This window comes from Ambystoma mexicanum, chromosome 7p (genome assembly GCF_040938575.1).
Source record: "Ambystoma mexicanum isolate Mex_15411 chromosome 7p, UKY_AmexF1_1, whole genome shotgun sequence".
NCBI classification, from domain to species: domain Eukaryota; kingdom Metazoa; phylum Chordata; class Amphibia; order Caudata; family Ambystomatidae; genus Ambystoma; species Ambystoma mexicanum.
Genome location: NC_090939.1, coordinates 522,196,842 through 522,221,685, shown reverse-complemented (window position 1 = coordinate 522,221,685; position 24,844 = coordinate 522,196,842). Strand labels below are relative to the sequence as shown.

At 46.4% G+C, this 24,844-nt stretch overlaps 1 protein-coding gene across 2 annotated transcripts in view; it reads right to left on the bottom strand.

The window, feature by feature from the left end:
* The window catches only part of SRPX (sushi repeat containing protein X-linked), a 482,285-nt gene extending 458,913 nt beyond the window's left edge, over positions 1–23,372 (bottom strand). The window contains exon 1 of one of the 2 annotated variants that reach the window (XM_069636552.1): positions 23,130–23,372. In XM_069636552.1, the coding sequence (XP_069492653.1) occupies positions 23,130–23,199 (70 nt within the window). In that variant the 5' untranslated portion in view covers positions 23,200–23,372. The remainder of the gene's footprint in view (positions 1–23,129) is intronic. The other variant, XM_069636553.1, reaches the window with a different exon arrangement.
* Between the last annotated feature and the right edge of the window lie 1,472 nt (positions 23,373–24,844).

Here is a 24,844-nt window from a genome sequence, read left to right as displayed (position 1 = left end):
GCCTTGATGGTAAAGGATTTTGCCGGGCCTGCAAAAATACTGAGAGTGGATGAGGCACTTTCATGGTGGTCAAGTTGAGTTGTGGCTTTGCTCAGAAGAGTTACATCATGTGTAAGGACGTCCTCCGCCTCCATAGGCTGATGGGTTGCTGACGGGACTTGTAGAAGAACACAGTCTGAGGGGTAAGAAACATTGGCCATTGTTGGAGGGTGAGGACTTGGACTTTCCATAGATTGTAATGTGATGCACTCCGTTTGAGAAGCCGTTTGGTCGGAGTGTGTTCCACTTTGCATCGCAGGTAGAGGCCTTGGACAGGAGACAGGCTGTGGAGCAAAGCATTGCATGTCAATTTTGGGCTGTTCCGATCTGTGACCTGGATTTAACAGAGGAGCAATCTCGCTCAACACCTCCAAAAGACATTTTAGCTGAAGGTCATGTCTCTCCTGTTGTAAAGTCACGAGGTGGTTGAGACGGGATTGCCAGAATGAGCTAGAGTCTTTTCCAGCTTGCACATCATGCTGAATGAACTTAGTAAAGGAGTCAATTTGATCCAGTTTCGACGATAAGTTCGATAGAAGGACCCCTTGATCCCTAATGGTCTCATTTAAAGACTCATATAGCTTAACAAACGGAATCATCGCTTGGGATGATGCCGCAAGCACATTGTTATGCAGCTGGATTGCCGCACCCATTGACAGATTGATTTTAGAATTCAGGGTTTTCAAGTTTTCTTTACCTGGGGTTAGAACAGTTGAAGGGTCAATGGAAGAAATGGGGCATTTTGCAGGCGTGGCTGGTAAGTCTGGAGTATTGTTCCTTTTTGCTGTTAAATCTGAGATATTTTGCCTTTTTGCACTGCTGCTGGCTTCTGATGAAATCGCATCGCCCTGCAAATGCAAGACGTTTCCTTTATCATGAGGCCCTTTATCATGTGGTCCAAAGCGTGACAATAATTGAGTTTTTAGTGTAGAAGGGACCGTCAAGGTTGTGGGCAAATGCTCCAACTTTTTCTGAGAAGAGCGTGGCTGCAAAGTATTCGGGTTTAAGTTTGCACGGTCGCCACTCAGAAGCTGATTATGCGGGAACTCGTGGAATTGCCCTTTTGGGGATAAAGTTGGAACTGCCCTGTCGATAATGGATGGCGGAAGGGCAGAGAGTGCCTTGTCATGAATGCCACCTGAAATCGTAGTAGCCAGAGCCGGAGCCGGATCTACTGCGTTTTGAACTGCAGGGGCTTTTTTGGAAGCAATTGGAGTCCGTGTCATCGATAATGGCTTCTGTAGCGATATTGAGGCTGAGAGCATATCTTCAATTGGCGTGAGTCCTGGTATTAGGTAAGGTTTATTTATTGAAATGAGCGAGCAGCTGCCTGGAATAAGGTGAGCCTGTACCGCCGTGACATTTCCGCCGTCATGTTGGGCAGCAGAAGCAGCACTGCCAGCATTTGCAACACTGGCATCACTGATAACTGGAGCAGAGAAAATTTGATCTGATTCAGTTGGAACAGGCTTAGCAGGAAGTGATCGGCCGCCGACATTGATTTGCGTAGATGAAATGTTGGTTGGAGCCACCGGGATTTCTTTAACTATTAATTTTTCCTGTGTGGCAAAAGTAGCACTCATAATTTCTGCATCCGTTAGATCAAATGGAGAGTACATTTCAGGAAAAGGAAAATGCTTTGAAGAAGCAGCATTCGCTTCCACGTACTCCACTGGCATCGACGGCATCGGGGCAAGGTCAGTAAGGGAGAGCAAGGTAAGGGATTGAAGCGAGGTTTGATAGGGCGCTGTGCAAGTTGGACTATGAACCAGGCTGATATCTACTGGCCCAACAATGTCAACAATGTCAGTACCACTATGGACCGAGGGAGCTTTGTCTTGATGGACTTGGACAGTTGTTTGTACACTAGGCAGAGACGGTGGGGCCACAGAGGGCACCGGCTTCGAACATGCTGTGGGCTTACCTTGAGACTTTAGGCTTACTGCAGCACAATTCGGCAAAGCAGTCCAAGGATTAAGCATGCGACGCTGCAACAGCGTCTTGTTGCGTGTTTGCGGTCCACTCGAGAACGGGGTCTTCTGGTTCGCAACCATCTCCTTGAGCGGCCCTCTGACGCACTCAGGCGAACTGGGCAAACTGGGACTCAGCCGGGACTCCGCGCCGCGCTCCGCGCGGCAGCACAGTATTTATATGAAAGGAGTAGAGGACTCCACGGGTCGCTGCAGCTCCTCACAGTAGCACACACACAGAGAGTCTCTGGGCAAACTGGGACTCAGCCGGGACTCTGCGCCGCGCTCCGCGTGGCAACACTGTATTTATATGAAAGGAGTAGAAAGAGGACTCCACGGGTCGCTGCAGCTCCTCACAGTAGCACACACACACAGAGAGTCTCTGGGCAAACTGGGACTCAGCCGGGACTCGGCGCCGCGCTCCGCGCGGCAACACAGTATTTATATGAAAGGAGTAGAAAGAGGACTCCACGGGTCGCTGCAGCTCCTCACAGTAGCACACACACACACAGAGTCTCTGGGCAAACTGGGACTCAGCCGGGACATTATAATGTAAAACACAAAAGTTTACAAAGTCGGTATTGCCTGAAATTTAGACCTGCAACATGAGCTTGTTTAAGTGTATTATTTTTAAAGAGCGTGCAGACACTTTCCTTCTTGTAAATGAACCAGAGCAAGCATTCTGTTTATTTTGTAGAAGTTCAAGCTGTGCAAATGTACATCCACGCAGCTCGTGCCTCAACATTCCGCCACTCACTAAAAACAGACAAAAACATGCCACAAAAAAAGGAATAAAGTGATATATCCCAAGGCAGAGGGAAGACCCTGCCGGTAACGGCCTGCAGGCCAAGTTAAGGGTCCGAGCAAAGCAAGTAGTCACACGTGGGCACAGGTCGAAGAGGGCGGGAGCGGTGTTCCTATACTTTTTATTTTTAAGTTTCACTGTTCCTATACTTTTATTTTAAAAAGAAACCGTTCTGGAATGGATTAGTTTTAAAATAAAAGTGGAGTGCAAAAGGCGGGTAAGGGGAGAATGAAAGGGAGCATGGAAGGCACAGGGTGAGGGACGTGCAGCACTGGGGAACTCTGAACGCAAGGTAAGACCAGCGAATACAGCCCGCATTAGGAGCTCCCTGATTAGCTAGCACCCTCGCCCAGGGTGCTAATTAGGAATCATTCATGTTCCTTTCCAGGGGAGTTGCTAGGTCTGGAAAAGACCCGGGGCTAAGCTGATGTCGGAACTGTTGGGACTGGGGGCTAGCTAGTCTTTTGGCTGTAGCTCCTGATATTCTATCCGGGGCTACAACCAAAAGATCAGGGGCTATAGCACCCTCAGCCCCCCCCTAGCAACACCCCTGTTCCTTTCAGCTATCAGGGAATCTGGGGGGTTTTATACAGTTGAACAACCAAGAGCAGGGACAGAGTTTACATGGGCAGGCTAGGGGCACTAAAGGGAACAGTGAAAGTTGAGTGATGACTGGGTAAACAAAAGAAAACAAGGACTGGTCAAAAAATTGGACTAGGAAAGACAGAGAGCACCTTGGATTAGAGATTAGGTGATCTTGATTAATGTTATTACCATACCTGACAACCCTACTGATTTAGGCAGTGGGCTACTGCTTTTTAAGCAGTCCTACTGCCTACAGATGTGGGCGACAGATCCTACTGCTTTTTACAGGGGCAGGTAATTTATGTGACTCTAAGGCAGGCTGCTTGAGACCGGCCCAGGACAAAGCATGCAATACATTAGTTAGTCTGTCTGTGCGGTGGGTGGGTAAGCGAGTACTTTGAATGATGGGCTCAGACTAATCCACTGCCCCTACAGCTATGTGACTCTGCCCTGCACTCTTGCCGTGACAGGCTTCAGGTGAACCACCAGTGAAGGCGAGTGGCAGAGCGTCCCACCATCATACAGCATCTGCTTATCAGACTGTGGAGGGTATCAGTCTCCATGTTGTTTATTCATCTTGCACTGCAGGAATACATATGCGTTGCCCAGGCTGCTGCTACAGAGCAGTGGTAAACTTTGCCCACCAGCTCTGTGTGATTACCTTCTGTCAAGTTAGGTAATTGAATTTAGTGTTCATTTACCATTCAGAATTATACATTTTAAACATTTGAACATCTTTCCATGTTGTGCTGTTTGATGGGTTGTGTATTTTAGAATGCTCCAGTGGTGCCAACAATATATGTTGTGTATTTTCCTGTGAGGTAATTGTTATGCAAAATATTATTTTTGAAACCTGAAAAATACTACATCTTTTTGGTCACAGAATGCTGGCAAGTATGCATTACTGAGTATGCTGCCTGGTATGGTATTCATATTCCTGCCTTGTTTGGTTATTATTTCTGTAGGTTTCAGCTTAGTACCATTCGTAGTGCCAATCCTGAGGGTTTGGAATATTGTGCATCTGAGAAAGAATGCATAAATTAACTATGTCAGAAAAGATCAAATGATGGTGAAATGCTGTACAGTTCCCTCAGCACACAAGTGGCGGGGCATGAAGAGGCTGTTATGGAAATGTGGGGTGGGGGGATATTGCTTTGTAAACTTGCACGTATCCCTTGCATTGAGGGCACTCACCATGGCACTCCCCGACATCGTTAGAGGGCTGTTGGAAGCCTACGAATGGCCCTCTTCAGCTGGCTCGCTTCTAACAGACATGGCCTGGGACGTCGCCAGCCCTGCCCCTGCTGATCTTCACCTCCACCCGGGCCACTGCTGATAGATACCACCCGAGGTCTTGACTCCATCCCTACTCCGATTCTTGCCTGGGCCACACCTGGCAGACACAGCCCATGCCTTACAGTGTATCTGCCCCTTGCAGCCTCTTACACACCTGGCGTCTCTCCCTCATGTCGCTGATGTTGTGCAGCCAATCGCCTGCAACCACCCAGGCAGATTCCTCTATCCCCAGCCTGTGCTGCCATGGCCGGCCCTAGGATTTGCGGGGCCTTGGGCTGCAAAAGATGTGCACGGCTCCTTTATTTGCATCACAGAAAATTATGTCACACAATTAGTCATTAATATCTGTGGGGATCAAATAAACTGACATTCAATATCTGATTTTTAACTATTAATATTACGGTTGTAGCAATATCAGGAGTCTGACTTATTTTGGAGTAGCCGACCGAGTGAGCTGAATCATTTGTATATGATATGATATTTCATTTGTATCGCGCTCATACACAGGTGTTTCAGAGCACGACTAGGCAAGGGAAGGGAACAGGGGAGAAACAGCATAACAAAACAACAATCTTACTAAGCCCAGTAACATTGAGAATGCGCAAGTGCATGGGAAAAGGAAAAAGTGCATGGAAGGGGGAGAGTGGAAAGTATGGAGCAGAGGAGAGCAGATAAATAATAATAAATAAAATAAATAGAAAATGGAGGCAATGAACAGTGATAGTGCAGCCAGCAAGTGGCAAGTGCTGTGTTTAAGGAGGCAGACTGGGTAAGTCTAAGTGCAGAAAAAGAAGGAACAAAAAAGGGGGGGCTGTATGGGTACAGATACAATCCCCAGTGCAAGGGGTGGCCAGGAGGCAGTGCAGGAGGGTGACAGGGTGAGTAGGTAACTGGGCCCAGGGGACAGAGTGTGGCCAGGAGCACAATGCAAGAGAGAGCAGATCAGCAAGGGAGAGGGGGAGCGAAGGCAGAAGCAAAGAGGAAGGTCTGGAGGTGCTTCTGGAACCAGAAATGGTTCTCCTCATGTTTTAGAGTGGCAGGGAGGCTGTTCCAGAGAGAGCCCCAGCCGATGATAGAGATCTACCCCCAGCTCGTTTCTTTGAAAAACGATTGACCCGGAGGGAGTTAGAGGTAGAGGAGCAAAGAGCTCGAGAGGGGAGGTATTTGCGGAGGGATAGCTGAAGGTATTTTGGACCCAGGCCCCAGAAAGCCTTGTGGGCAATGCAGAGGGTTTTGAACGTAATCCTTGCATCCACTGGGAGCCAATGGAGAGATTTCAGAGCTGGAGAGATACGATCCCAGGGCTTGAGGCTAAGGAGAAGTCTTGCAGTCCTGTTCAGGATAAGTTGCAGAGGGCGGAGAGTAGAGGCAGGTAGATTTAGAAAGAAGCTGCTACAATAGTCCAACCTAGAGAGAACCAGAGCTTGGGAGACAGTGAGCTTTTAAGGGAAGGAGAGGAAAGGCAGAGTACCTCTTAGGAGGTGCAGTAGGAAGTTGGACTTTTTAGAGACCTCAGAGATATGGGCGGAGAAGGAAAGTGTGGAGTCAAAGATGACCCTGAGGTTCTTAGCCTCGCAGGTAGAGGTAGGAGGAGGGCCCAGGGAGGCCGGCCAGAGAGTGAGGGAAAAGGATGGAGATGGTGTGCCAATGAGGAGTATTTGTAGAGATGGCTACCTCAATATAAAGTACAGTGATGAGGTAGAGCAGGACAAAGAGTAATGAAGATCACCGGTAAGTGATCCTAATGTGACTGCACATTCCAAGGATGTAAGGACAGGGATTGGCCCTGGTCCAGACAGGGCAAAGTGCTTTTGCTGGAAGATAGTGCAATCGTAACAAAGCCTGTTTACCGAAAGGTACTGAGGCAGTCAGAGTAAGCAATTCTGAAGGTCTTCAAATGTCATCAATAGGACTTGAGTCCAGAAAAAAGTCTGAGGGATAATTAACATACGCACAGGTACTGGCCTTTCTAATAGAAGAACGTTCAAAATAGAAATTAGCATTGTCTTTCACAAAATGAATCAATACAGGGAGAAAGAGAACAGATAGAGGAGATGTTCCTACAACACTGCTAGCAAAGTATAAAAGGCGTGCACCTTTTAACTCAAAAATCTATGTTGAAATATTCTATGGGAAGCAAAATACCAATACAAGATGTGTGCTTTGAAGACACATTCATGTGGCTTTGTGGGTTAGTGGGTTCAAATCCTGGTGGGCTAAAACCTGAGCAAATAAGCTTTTTTGCATGCTGGCCTCAAAAACACCCAAAGGGGATGAAGTCGGCACTGTGAAAAAAGTGGGTGGATGCTGACAACACACATGTAATCTCAATTTGTAGCCTAAAAATAAGCACAGGGCCAGGTAGAACATCTTTAGTACAGCAACCTCTCTCCACATATCCATGGACCTGGTAAATCATCACAACAAATGTCCCATCAGATCCTTTCCCCTCCTCACCACGACATTTGGCTTTCAACTATCTTCTGTTTTATAAATCGGACTTGAAAAGTACACATATCATAATTAAAGTATAGGTATTTATCCCCAGAAGCGCCTCACAGGGGTTTGGGAGCAGGCCTCACTAAAACAGGCACAAAGAAAAGCCCTGTGTCTGCAAGCAGCCCAGCCCTCGTTACTTCTTATACACACGACAACAAGCAGCTGCGGGGCCCCCAAGATCGTGGGGTCTGGGGCGACAGCACAGACTGCCCATGCCTCAGCCGGCTCTGTGTGCTGCTAATTTTTTTTTTGTTATCCCAATTCTGAATATAATAGATTTAAGAAATTGGCCTGCATTTACAACACTTTTTTTAAAAAAGACAAAAAGGCCACTGCATAACATAGAGATGGTTATGTGTTTGTGACGGCCATCTCTGGAGGACGGAGCAGGCAACAAGGCATCAGGCAGTGGCCTCTAGGTAAGTAAAGCAGGGGCCTTGGGGGGGCTGAGGTGATGGTAAATAGGAGGTGGAGATGATTTGGTGGCCTCAAGGAGAACGGGGGAGAGGTGTCCAGAAAGAAAAATGGTGGACTGAGGAGAGTCGCTGGCAGCAATTGTGGGAATGTGGGCTTATACCAGCTGAGTCAGCCCACATTCCAGCTAAGTGGGTGGAATGTTCTAATAGCAATAATCCCCCCCATCATCGATCCATAATTGGGTGATTAAGGCCATTGGCGGTTATCAGCTGGTGGTTGCACTCAAAATGCTGCATTCATTTATCCATCCATCATAATCTATCAATCAGTCATTTATCCTCACACACCAATCCACCGTCCGATTCTCATTCAATTATCCCTCCACCACCACAAGTTATTCATCAATGAATGTAGCCTTCCATAATCATCCATAATCATACTCTCTTTCTCTCCTCCGTTATGCAGTATCCCATGTATTCATCCAGGCAACCTAACAAGCACATCAACACTCATATTCACACTCACTCATCCACAATGTTTTATTCATCAGTTCACCCATGCAACCTCACAGTTGTCAATGTATACTTCAATTCTCAACCTCTGATTCATCCATCCATCCATCCATCCGATACATCCATCCATCTTTCACTCTTATACTTCAACCCTAGGGTGATGTTGTAATGTGTATCTGAGTGTGGTGACATCGTTGTTGGATGGAATGTAGTGATGTCAGAGTGTGTGGAGTGTTGGGGATGTTATGCTCTGAATACTGGCTCTAAGATTTACAGTTGAGAGCTAAACTGGCATGAAGGGACGTGCCGATGTTATCTTCCTGCCAACTAACTTAAAATAAACCTACAAATAACTTAGCGACTGGTCCGGGTGTTCTTCAGGTACCAACTTATTACACTGGCGACGAGGATGGGATGCTGTCGAGGAGGGGATAGTGCGGAGCCAGGAACATCGCCCTCCGTTGAGTTCACGTCCCGTATTGTTGCTGCCAGCTGGTGTTAGCCCCAATAGCTCTGTCTGGGTGTTTATTTGGACTTCAGCAGGCCGGATGGTGCTGAAGGGAATGACGTTTCTTCGGACAAGAACATTTCTGGTCGGCAGAGCCCAGTGCCGAAAGGAGTTCGGTGACGGAGGCAGCACAAGCTTTGTGTTGCCATGTCGAGGGACCGGAAGCCCCGTGTCGGATGCGGTGGGCATTTGGCCGGTCACTGCGGTGAGGGCCCTCGTACCATGGCTGTGCAGCGCCATGCATATATAAATCGTAGCCACAGTAGAGCGGGCAGCGGCGATGTGGTCTGCGCGATACCTGTTGAGCTAATGATGACGTGGGCCAGTCATCGATCAGCATTCTAGTTTATACGGCCAAGTTGTGGGGAATGAGTTAAACATGCTGAACGTGCTCAGCCCGTGTCACGTCTCGGTTTTTGTGACATTGAATTTCGTAATCCGGATATGTGTTGCTGTTTAGGACCTGGGTGTGCAGCGATATTGCGGATGGAAGGAGACAGGATGGAGTGCACCTCTGCCGTGGGGTGTCAGTGCGGTCGGGTTACGAAGGACGGTGGAGAGGACCGCAGCCATGGAGTGTCTGGGCAGTCTGCTACCGAGAACTGGTAAGGGTGTGGATTTTAACCTGCGGCATGTGACACGTAAGAAAACATATACAGCGTATTCCGTGGGATTGGCAGACCTTTGTTTTTATTTCGACATCCCCGCTGGTTGAAAAGGGTTGATCGAAGTTATGGAGAGGTCGAGTTTGAACTTCAAGCAACTGCGGCACGTTAAGGGGACTGTTAAGAGTGTAAATAGAACTTTAGTGAGCCAGCATGTATGTGTGTGAGACCATTACGTGTGTTGTTTCGTGTACATGTTGTGGCCTTCCGTGTGTTGGTTGGTTGATGGTGTGTGTGTGATACATGTATTTGATATGTAATGTGAGTACCATGGGCTTGTGTGGATATGTGTGTGTAATTGAGAGTTGGTTTTGATTTTTAATGTGTCTAAGATGTACATGTTGCCAATTGGTGATGTGCTAAATTGCTATTTATTGGATTTTCTGATTTTCACTAAATATGATATTGAATTGAGATTATTTATGTCTAACCCTATTTTATTGCAGGTTGTGTTGGCACTTTTGGGTTTGCACGGACTCGTGGGTGGGAACTCGCGTTTCTTGGTTCTGCATTATTGCAGTGTTTTTTAACAAAGTGCTGAAATTATTTTTCCTGAAATGAACTTGCTATAAATTGTTGGGTTTGGACGGACTCATGAGTGGGGGAACTTGCGGGTTTTGGTTCTGCTCTTATGCCAGTGCTTTTAACATAGTGCTGTTATGATTTTGCTGAAATGTTTGTTTGTACAGTTTGAACATGTTCACCTGTCTCGTGCGTAGCATAGGTTGTGTGAGGTGTGTGAGGGTCTCCCGGGTTCTGTGTGCCGTAGGGGCCTTACATTCGTGGTATGGTGATGAGGCAGTGAAATGACCATCACCATACCGGGAGGTTCTGTGTGCGATAGGGGTCTTACATTCATGGTATGGTGATGAGGCAGTGAAATTATACTGTGGACGTTGCAGTCAGCTAGGACCTGGGGTCCTCCTTGTAGTGTTGTTGTGGTGCTGCAAGTGCAGTCAGGCCAGGACTAGGGGTCCTAGTGGTAGTGTTGGTGTGCTGTGGTGGTGCAGTTTGGCAAGGACTAGGGGTCCTGGGTCGTAGTAATGGTGTACTGTGGTTTTGCGGTTGGCTTGGGCTAGGGGTAGTAAGTTGTAGTGGTGATGCACTGTGGTGTGCATTTTTGGCAAGGACTAGGGGTCCTAAGTTGTAGTGGTGGTGCACTGTGGAGTGCATTTTTGGCAAGGACTAGGAGTCCTGGGTTATGGTGTTGGTGTGCTGCAGGGTTGCAGTTTGGCTGGACTAGAGGGTCTTAGGTGTGTGTTGGTGTACTGTCAGTGGCAGTTGGTTGGGACTTGTGTCTCGCATTGTGGTGGCTTATGGAGGGTGTTTTTGCGCAGTCTTGTTGGATTGTGTTTTCTTAGGTGTTCTTGTTGTGTTTGGGGTGGTTTTGGGACTGATGTTGGGATGGTGTGCTTGTTGTTGCTCTTGGTGAGCTGGTATCGTGGCCGGCGGTGGCCGCCCTGGTGCCCTAGGGTGCAGATTAGGGTGGAAGGTGCACAGATGGTTTGGTGTGTTACGTAGTGTATTTTTGGGAACACCGGGTCGTCCTAGGTTTCAAGGGGCAGCTTGAAACAGGTGGTAGTGCTTAGTTTATTATTTTCGTTTCTCGAGTGTATTTCCAGTTCTGGTTGTAAGGGAGGAGTTAGCCCTTATTCTATTTTGGTGGGTTCCTTATTGTTTGTGTTTTGAGAGGAAGGAGTGAAGTTGGGTGTGTCTTTGCTGACACAGGTTTGGTTTCGTTGTCCAATTTGTTTGAGGCGCAGTTAGAGTGTGTATTCTTGGGGTGCTATGTAGGTTATGTTTGTCCCATGTTCCATGGTTTTATTGCTAAGCATTTCCGTAGTGTTGTATAATTGTATGTGTTGAGGGTGATAGTGAGCTCCAGGTGGCAATTTTTCTTGTCGTCAGTGGAGTCTGGTTAGTTGGTGCATTTACGTGCTGGCCACATGTGTATACAGGGGATTGTGTTAGTGATAGTTTTAGTTAAGTCCTTCTTGTTCAAGATATGTAAGGTGTTGTAATGTGTATCCGAGTGTGGTGACATCACTGTTGGATGGAATTTAGTGATGTCAGAGTGTGTGGAGTGTTGGGGATGTTATGCTCTAAATACTGGTTCTAAGATTTACAGTTGAGAGCTAAGCTGGCACATCGGGACGTGCCGATGTTATCTTCCTGGCAACTAACTTACAATAAACCTACAAATAACTTAGCTGTTGGTCTGGGTGTTCTTCAGGTACCAAGTTATTACAGGTGACCAAATTTTCAAGACAAAAAAACCAAGACAGCCAACAACATAAAAGATGGACTCCCCTGCCCCCGTAACCAGACCTCCCCCCGACCCATAGTATATACATACAAATTGTGCGGCTTTGAGTGTTGATAAAAGCACGTAAATACCAAGCATGATACTGATTGAATTATGTATTATTATGTTATATTTGGACAATAAACTTGACCGTTATTGGTATTTAGTGTCAAAATGTTGAGCATCTAAACTATAACACACAAAAAAGGTAAATATTAATAACAATGGTGCTTTTGCTCTGTTTGACATTCCACATATTGCTATGTACTTTCCTCAGCTTGTCTCTGTGGTGCAAGCATTCAATGCATAAGCCTTGCATCTGGAACATTGGGGACTCGAACCCATTCTAAGATGACAGTATTCTTAACATCTAATACTCTCTATATAATGGTATTAAAAAAAGGGGGCTGTCACTCTCCCCTTGCCCAAAACTGACACAGGGTTTTTAAAACATAAAAACTCTCAGGACAGAGGTCCCAGTCCCAGCAAAACCAGGACGTCTGGTCACCCTAATCCGCCCACACAGAGACACAGACATCATAGCAAAGATTCATCCTTTCACTCATCAAAAAAGCAAGACCTGTTGGCTTTATCATAGCTCCTTAAAGAGATTTGTTAGCAGAAATCACGCACCACACTTGCATGCTTTATGCTAACAGAGTTAAAAAATACCCAAAACTATCTTTGCGTCAGGCCAAATATGAAATTTCCACGAGTAAACTTCCCCTTTCGTGCCCTGGAGGAGCGTAAAAGAGTCAAAACAAAAGTCCTGTGTGTTCCGGTCGCTTTCAACAGCTGCAGACTTCAATGGCATTCTGGAGATGCCTGTGGTAGCGACGCGGCAATATTCCACATCGACACGTCTTCCCACGCGTCGGGTCCGTTCTACGCTGAGGCGTGTGCAGAGCGGCGGCTTCTCTGGACTGAGTCTGCGCAGTAATTAGCACTCTTCTCGGAAACCCTTCGAGACACGTCCTGCGCTGTGCAGTGTGCCCTGGCTTTGTTGCATATGGTCGCAGTCGCAGCAGTACTCATTGAGCTATGGGGTTAGACCTGTCAGTGTGTTTTTCTGCCGCTCATCATATGGAAACTATAATTAGTCTTAAACAGTGCTTTAAATGAGCCGGTCCTACCCGGCCCTCAGCGCCTGCACTTCTTTTTTTTGAGCATTTGATTGAGTACCTGCACTTCTCAATGCCTGAAAGAGAACACTGGTACACAACTATGTTGTGAGGTGAAAATGAAAGCGTTTCACTTCACTTCATCACAACTTAAAGGGCTATGCTTCTACAGCATTTGCTGGGGAAAGAAAAGCCCTCTCCCTCCTCTCTCCACCTACTGCAGTGCCCACAATGTCTCCTTCAGCAGTGGCTTGTCATGGCTCCTTTTGGCTAGGGTGGCCCAAGTGGGGCACTGACTTATGCAGGGGTGGCATGAAATACGAGTGCGCACACACATAATGATCATAGTTTGGGATAATGGGGTGGCAACTAGTGTGGCCAATCAGATTCCAGGGCTAGCACGTGCCACCCCAGGCCACTCCACTGCTTCAGCGCCCACTCGGCAGAACAAAAGGAGAGACAGAAACGCATCAACTGTGCTCTCAGCACACTAGGCGCGGAACACTGCGTCGCTAAGTGGGCATCCCCTGTTAACATCGGTGTCCTTTGATGGAGCAGCTGAGCAGGAATTGATTTGGAAAGCCTGGGAAATTACTTTTTTAGGATGTTTCTTTGTTATTAGCAGTGCCTTGTCTAATATTGAAATGTTTAAGTAATTGGAGTTGTGATGGAACGTTTTCGAGTGAAAACTCGAGCACAGCCGGAGTTACCTACCAAATGTCTTATTAGGCAATGAAAGCGAGCAATAATACAACTCCCCTTCTAAAGCTTAGTTTACAGCCATGATCTCTGCTAGTCTGATACGCAAACAAGAAAGTCATTTAATATTGATATTCAAGTCTCATTCAATATTGATATTCAAACTATCTTAACACAATGCATGATAACAAACTGGAAGTTTCTGTGAAAGGATCTCAGATACACTGCTTTAACAAAGTGTGTGCTCCTTGGCACATAATTTAACCGCACTGGGCATTGCCTGCAAACAGGGTGTGCCTAAAAGGGACCTGTGTCCAAGTTGCCGCGCTGAAAGGGCCGGTGCAGAAAGCACTGCACCGGAATGTCCAGCTTCATAGCTTGGTGAGTACCCACACTTTTTTTTTCCATTTAAAGCACTCGTCTTGAGCGAGTCATAATTGTATTCCGCTCTGTAAAATCGGCCTGAGCGGTACATTAACCCAGTGCCTGCTCACAAGAGCAGTACAAGTGAATTTTTCCTGAGACATATTGGACACAGTAAATAACGGAATGCAGAGCAGTCCCCTTTCCGGGTGTTTTCTAATAATGGAGCAGTGGAATGCTGAGAAGCTGCGACATAAAGCAGTTGGTGGAGGGAGGCAATTGGCATCACACAAATGTGAAAAGACAGAGGGCCTGGTTCACAGAACGTTTTCCTACAGGATTGCGCCATTATAAAAGGCTTCTGTGAATCAGGCCCATAGTGTTGTGAGCACAGCATGTTACCAGAGGGTGCGTGTGTGGGCACGTGCATCGTTGTCTCTAGAGGGGGGCATAAGGGGTCAATTGCCCACCCTATTGGCTGCTTTGCCCCCCTTAATTGCTGGCCTTCCTTCCCCCCCAACCCCCACCTGGCAAATAACTCTGTTCAGGAGCCTCCTTTGCTCAGCCGTCATTCGCGCGTTTGCAGTCTTTCTTTGCCTAGCCTCAGTTCTTTCTTCTGGCCTGAAAGGGACACCATGGGAATCAATGAGCCATGGATATCACAGGGGTGGAGGTCATCACTGTTAAAAGCAGGCTACCAAATGCTGGGCACACTATTGTCTTCCAAATGTGCATCTTAAACTCGTCTAGTTAAAAACAAAAAAGAAGTTTCCAAACTGAAACATGGTCTTAAACTTATATTCACTACTTTTCTTTAAAATGTGTTTATTTATTTGTCGCGACTACCACACAAATACCCTTTGATTTTTGTGCCCCTTCCGTGTGTTTTATCACAGGTTATATTCATAAAGATGTTATATGCTTGTCAACCTGCTTAATCACAAATAAATGCTACTATTGTGCTGACAGCAGTTATCAGGAAATTAAACTATGGGTTCATGGGGGCCAGCTTTTGATTTTCACTATGGGGCAGAAATGCCCCCACCCTCACCCTGAATATAAGCAAACTACCACCCCAACCCATCCCTTGGCCGAACCCATTTTATAGCAATTGTTTTATTTATTTTTAAAGGAATTGCAAAAAGTCATACGATATACAGCCAGTTTTAAATATATAACATTTTACCACAGTCACTCTGCCTGCTGAGCTAGCCTGGTAGCCTTTTATTGTAGGACATGTCCATGGATCACTTAATGTGTTCAAAATCGCTACATTAACAACAGTGCAGTTCATGTACATGACTTCAAAGTCAACAGTATTTAATCTCCCTCCAGCTACACTGACCCTGTGCATAGATTCATATCCGGTGTACCAGTGGCAGCTTCTCCATAATGGGCCAGGGGCGCCGACCCACGCCCATTATGGGGGAACCAGCCCAGTGTAAACACTGAGCACTCCCTCAACTGCATTTTGCAGCTGAGGGTGCGCTCCCTGGCTGGCTTGAACTGTTAAAGAAAAACGCAGTTTCAGTTTGACAGGTCTGTTCCCCAGACTTGCATATCCAATGTGCCATGCAAAGCTGGGGGCGTTTTGCTTCCCAAACTGTGCATGGCCCATCAGCGATGCTAGCTGAGGAAATGCATGTTTGTATGTGTGATTGGAAGCGCTATTGTGTCTCCTCGCATATACAAACAGAGCGGGCCACTTCGTCATCAGCGCTCCAGCTTTTGCGTGCACGTGCATGAACCAGGCAGCGCTTTTGCTTCCTGCTTCCTGTTCATACTACGCCGAAGGTGGAGCCCTGGGAGGGAATATCAGGACCTAGGCAGAAGGTATATTAATTTAAATATTTGTATGTATGTGTGTATGCTTGTGTTTGTGTGTAATGAGTGAGTGTATGATGATGGGTGTGCATGTGAATGAGCGACTGGATGCTCCGTCTGAAGTTTGTGTGAATGTGTGTGCATGTGTGTTTGTACTGGGACGTTGTGCCTATTTTGGCAGGAGGGGGATGTGCATCAGCCAAAATCAGCTGCCGTTGAGAGACGCTGGGGAGGCCCAGAGGGTTAGGCATGGTATTTTTTTTCTTTTCTGGCCATCTATGAAAGATGTCTAGTAAAAAATACCATGCCTACTCCTTGGGACCCCCAGCAACTTGCATGCACACATAATCACATTGTGTGTGTGCAAGGCAGTGGGGGAAAAGGAGGGCAGGACATGGCCTTTTTTACTGGGCATCTATGATAAAGCAAGCATGATAAGTGTTATGTAGCTAGACTGGCATTGTAATGCAACCAGTGTAGCCATGTCTTACTCTGGCATGCCTTTTTGTATTGGGCATCTTTGATAAAGCATGCATGGTAAGTGTTATTGTGTAGCTAAACTGGCATTTTAATGCACCCAGTCTAGCCATTTTTTACTGTCGCATGACATCTTGTATTGGGTGTCTTTGATAAAGCAAGCATGATATGTTTTATTATATATCTAGAAAGGCATTTTAATGCAGCCAGTTTGAACATATGTTCATACTGTGGCAGGGCATTTTTAATGGTAAAGCCAACTGGTGTATGTTTCTTATGTGGGGATGCTCCGACATTTTGGCAGAGCAAGCGTGGACATGATTTCTTATAGTATCATTACTGGCATTATGCGTAAAGCATACATGAATATGAGGTTAAATGGGAATATTGGCGTATATTGGTGCAGCCATCATGGAAATGTAAGGACGCAGCCAGTGAGAAAATGTTTTTATGCTGGCATATGTTGTGGGCAAAAGCAACCTGAAAAGGTGTTGGCGAAATGCTCCTCTCCCCTGTTGGTGACTTCCATCTAATGGATTTTTTCATGTGTTACAGTACAAAAAGCAATTGCAAACTGTTTGGAATTTTACCCAATTTTGGCACCATTTTAAGCCATCAGTTAAAAAAAATTCTTTGGGTGAGAAACCCCCCAAAACCTTTTAATTGTTTTGGGTTTCCTTGCTGTGCTCCATCACACTGTCATATTTGGGGGACATTTTTATGCCCCTCCAATTAAAAAATTCACCAGCCGCCACTGGGTGTACCGCCAGAAACTGAAAACTGAACAATTCTACTGGGGCAAAGTAAAATTTCTGCAACCATTGCAAAAGAACCAAGGGAGCAGTTGCCTCCTTTCCCCTTGTACTTGGCGCCTTTATGTGATATTTCATATGTTAAACAGACTGTCCTCGACTTTCATTTGAAACTGAGGTATGAGGGATATCTCTTCTGTTAAATGGACAATTTTTGACTAGCTATTATTTAAAGATTAGCTGGAAGTGATATCTCTTCTGCTAAATACCACCTCAAACTATACATTATTTGATGCTGTGCTGGGAGAGATGTCAGTCTCTTGTTGACTGCAAGGGCATTTTTGCAACTGTTGAACATGAGTTAACTTTTTAGGATGCATATTAACTTGATGCAAAACCTTTATTGCATTAAACCTACACTGAACATGCTTAATGACACTTTTTTTAACCAGATTGGTAAAATATAGGTATACTTAAACCAGTTTGCCCTATTGGCCTTTATTTGGTGTGCCACCACCCCACCCCACCGTGTATTTCCCCCCCCCAATACTGATTTCTAGTGACGTCACTGGCCACGTGTATGTCGCTAATAATTATTGGCGAGCAGCCTCCTGCCAGCCAGTTGACGCACTGACTCCCGCCTCACTTGTATCATTGCCCAATCTACAAAGTAGAGGAGGGCCCGCCTCCCGGTGCCCTTAACAGATGGTAACAGTTCCGCTATGTACATTTATCAATAATCAGTTTGATAATGTAAATCAATGTGCAGTTATGTACAGTCAGGCAAAGGCTCATCAGTGGAGGGAGTGGTGCAATTGTAAGTCTCAGGCGCACCCCCAAGGAAGATCTCTAGTACACATTTTTAGAGCAACGTTAAGAGCAGAACAGTGGTTATAAGTTTAATTTCTAGGCGAAGTATGCTGCAACGTCAGGGAGCCAGAGTACACATGATTAAAGTAGTTGAATCATTGGGAATGGCCAACCCAACAATGTTCAAAAATTAGAGTACCTTAATTGTTCCAGCGTTAAGGCCGTAGGAAGTCTGGAATGGGTAGCGTATTGAGGCGGTAAAGAAGTCTGGCTGGAGAAGCGCAGTTAGTGTATAGTGCTAGCATTAAAGTTGTGTATTGTTCCAGCATTTATGACGCAGTCGGGATCCGGAAATAAGGTAGCATGTTAGGTGTACCTGTCCAGCAGTTATGAGGAGGTCTGGATTTTGGAGATAGTTATAAGGAAGTCTGGTATGGGAATGAGAGGCAGCACGGTTGTGTACCTGTCCAGCAGATAGGAGTAGAGTAGTGCACATTGCACAGTTGGTTTATCGCTGTGAATGGAAGTCTGGAAATAGGAACAGGTAGCTTGTTGTGCGCCTGTCCAGCCTTTATGAGTAGATGGAACAGTGCTAGTGTTCTTGTGTCTGATAGAACCGTGTACAGATTCTCTGAAGTATATAATGGCAGTTTTTTAGAGTTAAGGTTAATGAAATACATAGGCTGTACTGTCTAATAATGGTGACAGAAGAACGAGACTATAGAACAACTTTTATCAAAGTTAGCCAGTTAACATACTGACAAGAGGCGTAGCTAAGCTATTGTTCATCTGGCTATCTGTTTCCTTCATGCAATACTTCCTTGTGTTGCAGTTTTATTTTGTGTGATCTTTGTCGTGTCTGTATTTTTTCTATCTTTTCCTACTTTTATGTGTTCTCTTTAGGGGAGGAGGTTATGAGTTTGTCTTTGTATGAGTATGGATTTCCTTCTATTTAGGTGAGGCGATGAGTTCTGACAGGATACAGATAGTATAGTTAGAATAGTTTTCATCGCTTTTTGGATAAGAGCGAGTATGTGCTTAAGTGGGAGAGGCTTAAGGTTAGGTTGTGGCAGATCCTGACAGAAGGTGCTAAGTTTCTGTGAAAGTTAAGTTAGTTTGGTAATTTTTTATGCTCTCTTGTGTGTGTTTGTGCTCAGGCATGGCAGGCATGAGGTCCTGGGTGGCAGTCAGGACATAAGGGTGTTATGTCAAATTATCAGAAAGTTAGTATTTGTCTAGAATCATATAGGCGTTGTAATTGTGGCCTATTATAGAGTCCCCTTGTTTGTTTTAGGAAGGAGGATGTGTGGTGATCTACATATGTATGTTTATGTTCAGTGAGCTGGGAGGCTGAATGGAATTTATTGGAATGTATGATGCAAGTCGAATGTAGTGTGCTGCGGGTTCCAGACGTGACGGTTGGGAGACGGGGAGAGGGTCAGAGGAACTAGAAGGATGCTTGTGTACCACTCTCCTACATCTGATCTACATCTGCAACAGACACTGAATAAAGAAGCATTCCTTTTCTACTAACCTGGTCTGCAGTGGTTCCTGCCCATTATTACTTACCTTAAGACCAGGAGAATACTTCAGGTAAAGGAACGGAGGCAGATGCAGCACAGGAGGGATGGGGCACAGCAAGATTGAGGAGGGATTCAGACTGCAGCGATCAAGCAGGAGTGTAATAGAACATGGCATCAGCAAGATGGAGGTGGGGTAGTGTGTGGAGAGATTGGTGGACAAGAACAAAAAATGAGACAGAAACCGTAGACAGAGACAGCCCTTCTGTTGCGACAGGTGCAGCGTGAGAGTGGAAGCAGAGAGCGTGGGTTGCAAAATTGAGTACTTTATTAGAGGGAGAAAAGGAGTAAAGGACAAGAATTTAAAGCATGGTTTTAGTGGAGGGAAAGGTAAGGTGGGCGTAGACTTTGGAGATGGTTAGAGGGTTTATCCTGTCATATGTGGCACTGGAGGTGTGTAATGGTTGAACTCTAAGGTTATTGGTAAAGTAAGCCCTCTAGTTTGCGAACCTTGGGGTAGGTTCAGGATTTGTCAAGGATATGCAATAGGGTGGCCGCAATCGGTGGGGCATTGAACATGAGGTCAAAGAAGTGAAAGGAGGAGAGCAGTTTTTCAGAGAGATAAAATGTAGATTGTGAAGAGGAGCAGGATCATGTACTGATCCTCGAGGCCTCCCTACTGGAAGGGATTGGCAGAGGAGCGGCTTGTGTTCCAAGTTATGGAAAAGGATCGGTCTGTCAGGAAGGAGGCAATTAAGTCATGAGGCTCCTACCTACACCTACCTTTACTTGTTTGCTGCAGCAAAACATCTGCAGCCTTATGACCTAAGCACACCTATGTCTCTCATGCGCACGTGACACAACCCACACAGGGCACACAATTGATCACCACTGTGCTCACTCATCCACACACAGGTGCCACGGTGAGCTAGAACGCACTCAAGGGTGAGGCTGCAGCCTGAGGACAGCCTCTGTTTCCCCGCCCCTTGACTGAAAACGTCTATGCCTGCTTATTTCGCATCATCTGTGCATTGCCAGGTGCCGGCCATTGTACACAGGCCATGATATGATATGACATTTATAAAGCGCCTGTACACAAGTGTAGCACAAACACCATCCACGCACATGTCCATCCGGGCATTGCTAGGCTAACAGAACTGAAAGGCCACCACAGCGGTAGATAAGACTCGAGCGTTACAATATAAACTAACATAACAAGCAGCCCTTCATCCTACTTCAGAATTTGACATGCTCTAGCCAAAACGTACTGTAAATAGAAACAATGGGCCTAATTACGGGTCCGGCGGTAACCATGCCAGTGATACCAGCCGGTTGCCGCCGGACCCATAAACAGTTACCAGCGCCTGACTTGCCGGTAGCACCGGGGGGTTACAACCCCGGCGGCCGGGAAGTCAGGCCCCGGTAAAATGTTGTTCCCCATTCCCACAGAGTCCAATAGGACTTCAAGGGAGTGTGGACAATGGAAACACCGGCACTGTTAAGAACGCTGCCGGTGCTTCCGTGAAACTCTGCGGGCGGGTGCCGTTCCGCCCAGCAAGTCAGACCTGCCTGACCGTAGGGCACCCGCCCGGCAGTCTTGTACTTTGCCGGTCTGGAAACAACGGTGCCGGTAAGCTTACCGGCACCGTTTTTTCCGGACCGACAAGGTTAGAATGAGGCACAGTATCTCACACGCAAATTCTAGCCTCAGGACTGCAGGGATGTTTAGTGCAAACATATTTGGCATTGAATAGTTTACTTTTGAGGTGAGAGGACTAGGCCGACTGGTCATATTTCATCAGGACCTTCCTTACCATTGCTTTAAATGGAGTAAGAAATCAAGGGTATCCCAAACGAGTGACAAAACAATATTTGGGAGCAGGGCCTACGACCTGCCTGCGCTTCCGTAGAATCGCAAGGGCCTACAGAACACCTGTAAAAGATGTACGGACCATGTAACTAAAGGAGCGGCCTAACAGACGCAGTGGACTTCTCAGACCTGACAAGAAAGGGGAAACGTCCCTTTTTGAAAGATGTGTTTCATATGATATTATTCATCGGCAGACAAAAGAAATCGCCTGCAATGCAAATATTTAAATATAAATACGAAATCCAATCGAAATAGGTCAATGCAGGATCTAATCTCTCAGTTCTTTTGAAGGAAATCCATGATTATTATGCATTAATTATGTTTATTATATAATTCTGACAAAACCTTAATAGAAAATGTTGCAAAAATTGAAAAATGTTATGTTCTATATTATATTTCCCGATTATTACAAAACAAATAATCCAACTTCAAATGTCTGAAACTGATGGTCTGATTCAGGCCATGAATGACAGTGCTACCCACAGGGGAAGACGAGTAGGGCCACGCATCACCTTTTCATTTGCTTGTAGCACAGGGAAATCGAATTGCACAGCCCTGGCTCAAAGACAACTTTGGAGTCTGCCGAAGCTGAGCCCCGGTGCACTTAAAGCCCTACTCTGTATCCATTTCTGATCCTTCAGCCAATAAGCAGCTGCATGTGTAGTTAGGTTCATTTTTACATTATAAGTGCGAATTTACAAGACCCAGTATAAAAACTCCTGTTGTACAAACATTCAGGCCTGAAAAGGCTACAGTCCTTTTTCGGCTATGCCACTGTAAGAGCGAGCCCCAACACAATTTTGCCTAACTTAACACGTGGCATTCAGGTCAGTTAAGTGTTGCCTCTTAATTGCTGTGCCGACACCGGCCAGGCATCCCTTTTCATCAATCATCACTCTTTGCCTGGGGTGCAAGGGTGATGAGCCCTGCATGCTCATTCTAGCTAAAGGGGTACCCGGCGGGGGTCAGCAACACAATTCAAGTAGAAAAGGTGAGGCATTTTTTCCAAAGCCTGAATCGATTATACGCAAGAGCTTCAGGCTTTAGAAAAAAGGCCTCGACTTGTAGTGGGCTGGTGGGCTGGGGTTAGCAGGATACTAGCCCCGGCCTACTTGAAGCCCTGCATTTCCCACTCATCATTTCAATATTTTAATGATAGCAGAAGACATTCACCATGGAAATCTACACACGAGCGCGCTATACCCTGCTCCCCTTGCCGCCACACACCCGGGTGGATCCTGAGGCACCCTTCAACCTTTGGAGTGCCCCCGCTGGGATGTTCTACTGAGCCAACCTGTATTAATTCAAGTTTTTTTTTCTTCCAAAATGATGTCCGCACAGGCGCGCAGAACGTGTCCAAAACCGTGAGCGTTGGCCCTCTACTCTAGACGGTTGGGCTATCCTGAAGCTTTCCAGTGATTTGGGCAGCCACAGGCAGCGGTTTCACGTGCCACATACGTCACGAAGCCGGAGTTTGCTCAATGAACGCCGCTGGACCTGGCATGTCAGAGGGAACGGTCAGTACGAGGCTGCCAGATGAACACGTGGCGGCCGTGCGAAAGCAAAACAGACTTCCTGAAATGCAGCAAGGGGCGCGACCCGCAGGAAGTGACAGGCGACATATCAACGTTACCAACAACGCTAACCCCATTGGGCACTACTGTGTCGGAGCCCCCCCAAAATCTTAAAAACAGCAATGAACCCGTTCCCTCCAGTGTCCTTTCCCTCTAACTCAAAACGCACAAAAACAGAGCTATTTTAATGTTCCTAGCTTTCACGACAAAAATGAATCGAAGCAGCCATTCATTAACTGCTGCCTTATATTGGAAGGCGCAATTCACTTAAAACGAGGGCGTTCTTAATAGGAAATAACTAATAAAGCAGTGTAACATGACTTTATAACTCCAATTATTGTTATTAACTTTGTAAACGGAAATTAATTCCAACTTTAAAAGATTGAAATGGTTGAAGAGTTGTATTAGAACTCCAGTAAAACCGCGTCTAAAGTGAGGCTCCGGTTACACTGGCTCTTGGCCAATGGGCTGATGGCACAGGCAAAACCCCGGCCACCCAAAGTGTCCCCTCGCCCTACCTTGATATCCCTGGGCCAGGTAGATAGTGAGCGCCAGTAGCAGCAATGTGTCCTGCAGCCGAGCCCCCATGTTGTTGCAAGGGTTTCCTCCCTCTGCTGCTCTGCCGCTCGCAAGCCTTGCGATGAGAGGGGTCGGTGAGGTGGGGGGAGGAAAGCGTCCCCGCAGCACGAGCCTTCCAGCTGAAAGATAACAATGTCTTTGCTTGTGCAGGGCTTGTAGATGCCTGCCAAGCAAGCTGGGAATGTAAACCAGCCCCGCATTGGCCAGCGCAGACTCCCGCTCATTGGCCTCGAAGGCTTCACATCTTAAATTTGCACGGATTTCTTTCTGTCACTTGCGGTTTGCTGACTTATGCTGTTCAATTCTGAGGCGGTTAATGTAAAGAACAGTGAGCAGACTGTGTGGAGCCCAACCACTACATATGTTTTCGGGCATGTTTTTTTTCCAGGCCGTCCATTCACTACTTGAAACAAGCTCCCTCTTTTTGGAGTGCAGTTTAAAATGTTACCGATTGTGCTTTTCATGTTTGCAGTTTTCTCTTTGAAATGTAAAACGCATTTGCTGATGGACACGGGCTTCATGGCACAGGACACAACATACCATTTGAAAGCTAATAGGCCGAGTACTATCCGTCTTAATGGAAAACATGTTTTTTCTGCTCATCTGTAGCTTCTTCTGTCTGTTAAGGCCTTGCAGCCTCTCAAATAAGGACGCAACACCTGCACTGCAAATGAACTTCTTTCTTTATTATCTTCCAACAGCATACTAACTCCCGGTACCCTCTTGAGCCTCCTCCCTCGCCCTACGTCATGGCTCACATGACTATGTCCCTACGTGCAGGTTGCTGTCTTAAAGAGACAGAGTGTGGAGATATTGCGGGACCTGCAGTCTCGCGAGATCGCACGAAAGTGGAAGGAGCTCGGGTGAGCGAGAACAGCAGAAGCTAGACCATAGGGCACGGAGCAGGTCCAGCTCCTGCTGCTCCTCTTTATACCAGACTCTTCTTAATGTTATGGACCCCATCCCATATGCTGCATCCAGTATTGTTGAGGGCCAACAAGGAGAATACTGTCCTGCACAGGATATGGTTCTACAGCCTCAAACAGGAAGCGTCTGAACCAGTGGACGACTACGTGACCAAACTACGCAAATTGGCTGCACTGTACAATTTTGGCAACAACGTGGAAGGACTGATCTGTGACATGCTAACTGTATATACCAACAGCAGGAAAGTGCAAGACAAATTCATTTTGGAAAAATAATTACTGCTGGAAAAGGCCATCGAGATCGCGAGGGTGGTAGAAGAGACCGCAGGTAGAAGGAAAGAATATGCAGGCGACACAGCTCTGCAGAAGTACAAGTGATAGCCTTCTGACCCAAGAAGGAGGATCCAGTTGTTGACACGAGAGACAGGAAGTGGGGAAGAAAAGAACCGTTAAAATGCCATAGATGCACCAGCACCAAACACTTAGCCTATGACAAGGAATGCCCTGCAAGAGACAAAGAATGCTGTGTGTGCAAGAAGATAGGACATTTCTCAATCGTGTGCAGATGGCAGAACAAACAATTCAGTAACGTCAATGCCGAGTACAACGCAGAAAGGGAATCCTCCGACAAAGAAGGGAGACCTACTGTAATAATGGTAAACAGCCCACGTGCCAGGAGAGAAAAGCCCCACTGCGCCATCAAAATAAACAGCTTGGAAACGAGAGTC